The following is a 5,907-nucleotide window of genomic DNA, read 5'->3' on the forward strand; positions in this document are numbered from 1 at the left end:
CAACAAGGCAAAGAGTTAGGATTACCCAACATTGTCATAGCACATGCACACACACATGCAGAAGGCTGGAAAGCTGCCTCTGCAGTCAACAGCACAGGCTGTTCTCAAGGATGAAGTTAGAGTGCCAGCACCTGCAAGGACACCAGGTCACAACTGTCTCCAACTTAAATATAAATCTTAAAAAAAAAAAAAAAAAAGAAAGAGGAAGACTGCAAAGGGTAAAGCCCATACTGCAAGGCGCGGCGGAAGAGGCCAGCAGTAGTAGCTCACTCCCAGACTGCATACCGTTCCCTTTCCTGACAAAGTGTGACACACCTTGCTGTGTGTGTGGCGAGGTGCTACATGGGTGGGTGCAGAAGTTCAGCATGCACCCAGTTCTCACATTCCCCACTGTGACAGAACTTAGTGAAAGGCAGTCTTTCTACACTCAAGCGCCTCTCTGCCTGTTTCTGTTAAGCTACTACTTAGTTATTTCCAGACCTCACTGCACACTGGATATTTTCACAAAAGCAAGTACCTTGAGTTTGTTCCAGCAGGGAAGAGATTGACAGCTTTAATTAATAATTGCAGATCATCTTCTGACCAATTTTTACTGCCACTCCCACTTCCACCAGTTGACTTCTCTGCATTCTTGGATGCTTGCCGCATCCGAGCATCAGCTTCCTCCTTCTCTCTCCTCATCTGCTCATTTACTTCTTCTATCTACACAAATACAGGTAGGTCAGTCTTAGGAAGTATGAGGTCACCTCACTGCCTTTCTGACTGTGGCACTGTGGTCCTCAACTTACTGCCAACGTCATTCCAACCCTACACTCCATAGGCAAAACTCAAGCCAAGCATGAGCTCTCACCCAGCTTTTCCCCACTGCATAGGTTAAGGGATGAAAAGCCAACGCAGCCTGAATTGCCCTTGGATTCACTGGCATTAGTCACATACCAGCTACCTCAAATGTCTCAAGCTCTCTCTCTCTCTGTGGAAATGTAAGCATCCAGGACAGTGACCTGTCTTATCTTAGAGTTCTACCCTTTACAATGCTCTCCTACTTACCTTCAAATCTGTACAAACAAAACCTTATGTGACTTGCAGCTCCTCTAGGCTGTTGCCTCGGAGTCACCTGTGACTTATTCCTCCTTCAGTCCCTCAGAACCATCCAGTCCCTATAGGTCTAACTCTGAAGCATTTTCCTGATTCTTGTCTTTCTAACAGAAAAATTAGTCACTTTTTAATCTATCTTATGCATTGTTTACCAATACCAGATAATTAAGGCAGCACTGAACCTCTCGCTAAAGGAGAGATCTGTGGGCCTGGAAACTGGTCCTGTGAGCATTTAAAACTCAGTTTTGCTCTACTCGTCTGAATCAACTTATTTTCCTGTCTTTCTTTCCATACTTTTCTCCTACCTCTGTTCATAGTTCCTGTCCTTTTTCAACCCTCTCCAAAGCTGATTCAAACCCTCCACTGAGCCTTCCCTTACCATTCACATGTAGACTTACTTCAGTTTTTAGCATTTATTGCATGCCCTGCATCCTTTGAGCCTCAGGGTCTTTCTTTTGACATAATTATTCTATGAATTCCTTTCTGACAATGATAGCATTAGACATTCCCAAAAAGCACCTAGACAGACTACTACATATGCACAGTGCTATATAATATCAGATTTTATTTAGTGTAATAAGTACCGATACTTGTTGAACTAAATTCAGTTTCTAGGCCTGCCTAATTGCTTAAAATAAAAGGTATAGATTAGACAGAACAAAGACTTTTTTTACTTATAAATGTTATCCTATGAAATGCTCTCGGGATAATCAAAACAAATTTTACCCAATACTTAAAAAAAAAAAGCCTATGATTATTGTGCAAAAGACTCCAAATTAAACACTACATGATTGAAAAATGTATATTAGCTAGGCAGTGGTGATGTACATCATTAATCCCAGAACTCGGGAGGCAAAGGCAGGCGGATCTCCAAGTTTGAATGAATTACACACAAGATTATTGTTTTATATGGTTTATATACTGTGTAAATAAAACATGCGCATTATGGATCTTGGCTAAATAATCAGGCTGTATTCATACAATGAAATACAAAGCAGCAGCTGGGTGGTAATGACAAACGCCTTCAATCCCAGCACTTGGGAGGCAGACAGATCGCTGAGTTCAAGGCCAGCCTGGTCTACAGATTGAGTTCTAGAATAGCCAGGACTACACAGAGAATCCCTGTCTTGAAAAACAAAAAAACCAACCAAACAAAAAGACCCCTAGCATATTAAATTTATTTTAAATCAGCAAAATACTTAATGAAAACAAAATATAGTGGGAAATACACACACACACACACACACACACACACACACAAAATCTGATACTCTGCTCTTTGTAACTTATGTATCAAGTAAAGAAATAGGTAAAATAGTTAAGTGGCAAATATAAATAGAAGTGGTTTATCCTGTTACCTGTTTTTCAAGTGCAGCTTTTCCTACTTCTCTCGTAGATGAAGCCAGTATTTCATTCAAGCCCTGCAAGCTACAGAAGAGAGACAGCTCAGAGTGTAGCCCCACGGCACAGCTTTTACCTAGCATGCACAAAACAACGCTGGGCTCCACTTTCAAGTTACACACACACACACACACACACACACACACACACACACAAATGTGGAGATGGGGGTAAGGCATGTCAGGAGCAGTCCCTCAGAATACCTTGTTAGTTCAAGCCGATCACAGAGTTTTTCCACCTCTTCCATCATTTTAACCCGGTCTGCCTCATTGTCCGAGAAGTGATTCCAGCTCTAGAATACAAGTGCAAGTGATTCCATCCTCCATCACTACAGACATCCAAGCACACCATCAACTCAAGCACGAAGCATATCCTTCCCCAGCGCTTGTGGATGGGAATGCACACGTTATCTTTGTGTGCACACCAGCTCAATCTCAGGGGTTTCTCTGATCAGCAAGCAATAAAAGGTGTTATACCAAGTGTCAGTGTGGGAGCAAATCAGAACAGACCGTGCAGAATATCCACAGATGCTGTAAACTCACAGCAATTACTCAAGATACTTTAGGATTAGGAAACTGACAGCCCTTCCCACTCCCAGCTATCTACTGCTTGGCTATCTAAATGTGCTAAATGGGAAAATCTACTGGAATACTTAAATATGAGAAATTGCTAAATAACAGAAGCTCCTAGGAAAAATCTGATTAATTGAAGATTATACTTATACAGATTAGTGTAAGTGAATGTACAAGAATTTGCTAGAAAACACTTCCCAGGCACTGGAGAGATGGCTCAGCACTTAAGAGCACTGACTGCTCTTCCAGAGGTTCTGACTTCAATTCCCAGCAACCACGTGGTGGTTCACAACCATCTGAAATGGGATCTGATGCCCTCTTCTGGTGTGTCTGAAGGACAGCTATAGTGTACTCATATAAAATAAATATATGTCTTTTTTAAAAACAAACACCTTCTCCCAGACAGTAAATTGCTTCCAATGGTCATGTCTTTCATTTCTTTCTTGCTTCCAGGCCTCCACAGTACCACTAATGCTTCTCCTATCTGTCAGGTCACTCCTCAGCTTCTCTTTGAGCAGTCTAGTACCTCACTCACTACAGTTTTCTAGGGTGTCCCCCGCCCCAATCTCCACATTCAGGCCTTCCCAGGCTAATTTCATATACTTGCATGGTTTCTAGTGCTATCAAGATGTTGATGAGTCTGTAGTGATCCTACTTGTAAGAATTCGACAGTAGCACATGCAAGAGTCCACTGCAGTGTTCCAATAGGCTCCACATGACACACACCAGACCCATCCCTTTCCCTCAGCCCTTGTTCTCCTGTGTCTTCCATAACACCAAGTCATTTCTCCTAGTAGTCCATGCCAAAAACTAAGGCTCATGAAAAGTTCATTCTCTAAATGATCACACAGCCTGAGCCAACAGGAGTAGCCTGTCCTGCTTTAGAAATACCTCTCAATTCATCCATTTTCCATCCCCATCACGTCTACACCCTAGTCCAGGACACAATACTCTAACCTGAACTGTGACAAAGGGGTCCTAATTACTCTTTCTGGCTCTTGTATTCTGAGCCCCTGAGCAAAACTGAATCAGGATCAGACTTCTAACTTTGCTGAGACACATGATACCCCTCAAACCTGGCTCCTCCTCCTCTTCAGCCCCTGTTCTCCAAGCCTCACTTGTCTGCATTCTCTGAACAGAGTATGTCTCTGTCTCTGTCATCTCTAGTCACAGGGGTAAATCCTACTAGAGACAGAAAGCCTTCCTTGCCTACCACCTTTCTGGTCTCTTCATAGTCTTGAAGAGTGGGTGCCTGCTCACTTGCCATTAGTGATCAGTGTCCCTCGAGGACAAAGACTGTTAATTAAAACTGTCTGGGCTACAATACATACTTGTCTGGTCATCTGATGAATGAACAAATCAACCTGTGCTAGGAAACAGGATTCAACAGGTACCAAGATGAGAATGACTACTCTAATTTATGATACTCTCTAAGTACTACTCAACCTTCTTAGTTCCTGAATAGCCTTTTTTTTTTAGATCAAATTCTCATCACATGCTGATGTGCACTGACTGTAGTCCAAGCCATAGGCTGCCATCTTAGGGAGTTCAGTTGTGCCCTATTATAAAAGGATTATCCCTGCTGGGTTTATTCTTTTTCATGGAGGGTTTGGAGGGTCACAGGAGTCTCACCTGAGTATCCACCCACTCCCTAACATTTGCCATATCTAATCCCTGGAGCCTCAGGGAGGGGCTAGAGTATTTAGGTCAGGGAAGACTTTGAGAGAAACGGTCCATCTATGTGGTTGTGGCAAAGGCCTCATCTCTGTTGGGTAAAGGCTTTCCAGGTGCAGCCTGTTAGGAGATAAGTGCCCACACTCCTTTAAGAAGCCCCTCACCTATGATAAACTCATTGACTCCCCAGAGTAAACCTTGGTGGAATCTTACCTCAGTTTGTTGTTGGGGCCTTAGGAGGAGAGGCAGAGGGGCTCAACCCCCCCCCCCAAGGAATTTGAGCAAACACTTGCTGAGTGTGCCAAGTACTGTTTGCAAACTGTCTCACTGACTGTCTCAGCTACAGACACAAAGGAGGTAACTGAGCACCAAGGTTTTGCAGTTACCTCCGTAGGGCCCCATGGCTGCACACTTCAAGGCCAGGCTAGGCTACATGAGATGCTCAGTTAGGCTGCTGGAAAAGCTCAGTAAACACTTGCCGTGAGCCTGACTACTAAGTTCAATCCCCAGCACTGTAAGGAGAGGACTGACTCCCACAAGTTGTCAGCTGATCCCCACACATAGACTATTGCTTGTGTGTGTCCACATACACACATAGAGAAAGAATGTAATAAAAGAGACTCGGCCTCTAAATAAAAGAAAAGAAAAAGAAAAAAGGAAAGAAAAATCAAATAAAAACAGAGGAAACCTCCAAATATGCATTTCAAGATAACACGTGCACCTGTTTGTTCGTGGTGAAGCACCTTCACACTTCAAGGCAAGCACTCATGCGAGCTGCTACACCAGCAGTCTGGCATACCTTGCACGAGTTCCGAAGTTTCTGCCTTTCCTTTTTAATGGCTTTCTTCTGGATATCTTTTTCCTTCTTGGCCAACAATGCTTGCTGTCTAAATTCTTCCTCTTCTTTCTCCTTAGCCAACCGAACAGCTTCTAATTCAGCTTGTCTTTGCTTTAAAAAGATGAGCAAAATCATTATTTAATAAAGAAGCTAGTGCTTGTATTATGATCTTATTTAAATGTTCAGTCTTTTGATGAATTAGATCAAGATGATATCAACTTAAGTGATTGTACTGGCTAGTTTTGTGTCAACTTGACACAGCTGGAGTTATCACAGAGAAAGGAGCTTCAGTTGAGGAAATGCCTCCATGAGATCCAACTGTAAGGC

The 5,907-nt window shown here is 42.9% G+C and overlaps 1 protein-coding gene across 1 annotated transcript in view; it reads right to left on the minus strand.

Annotated features, from left to right (window-relative positions):
- Nucleotides 1-5,907, minus strand: part of Dnajc2 (DnaJ heat shock protein family (Hsp40) member C2) — a 29,781-nt gene that overhangs the window by 4,668 nt on the left and 19,206 nt on the right. Inside the window, exons 10-14 of the mRNA XM_029477310.1 lie at nucleotides 5,542-5,691; nucleotides 2,700-2,788; nucleotides 2,454-2,523; nucleotides 506-702; nucleotides 91-131 (exon numbers count right to left, since the gene is read on the minus strand). Coding sequence (XP_029333170.1) covers nucleotides 91-131; nucleotides 506-702; nucleotides 2,454-2,523; nucleotides 2,700-2,788; nucleotides 5,542-5,691 — 547 coding nt within the window. The remainder of the gene's footprint in view (nucleotides 1-90; nucleotides 132-505; nucleotides 703-2,453; nucleotides 2,524-2,699; nucleotides 2,789-5,541; nucleotides 5,692-5,907) is intronic.

Source organism: Mus caroli, chromosome 5 (assembly GCF_900094665.2).
Source record: "Mus caroli chromosome 5, CAROLI_EIJ_v1.1, whole genome shotgun sequence".
NCBI lineage: Eukaryota > Metazoa > Chordata > Mammalia > Rodentia > Muridae > Mus > Mus caroli.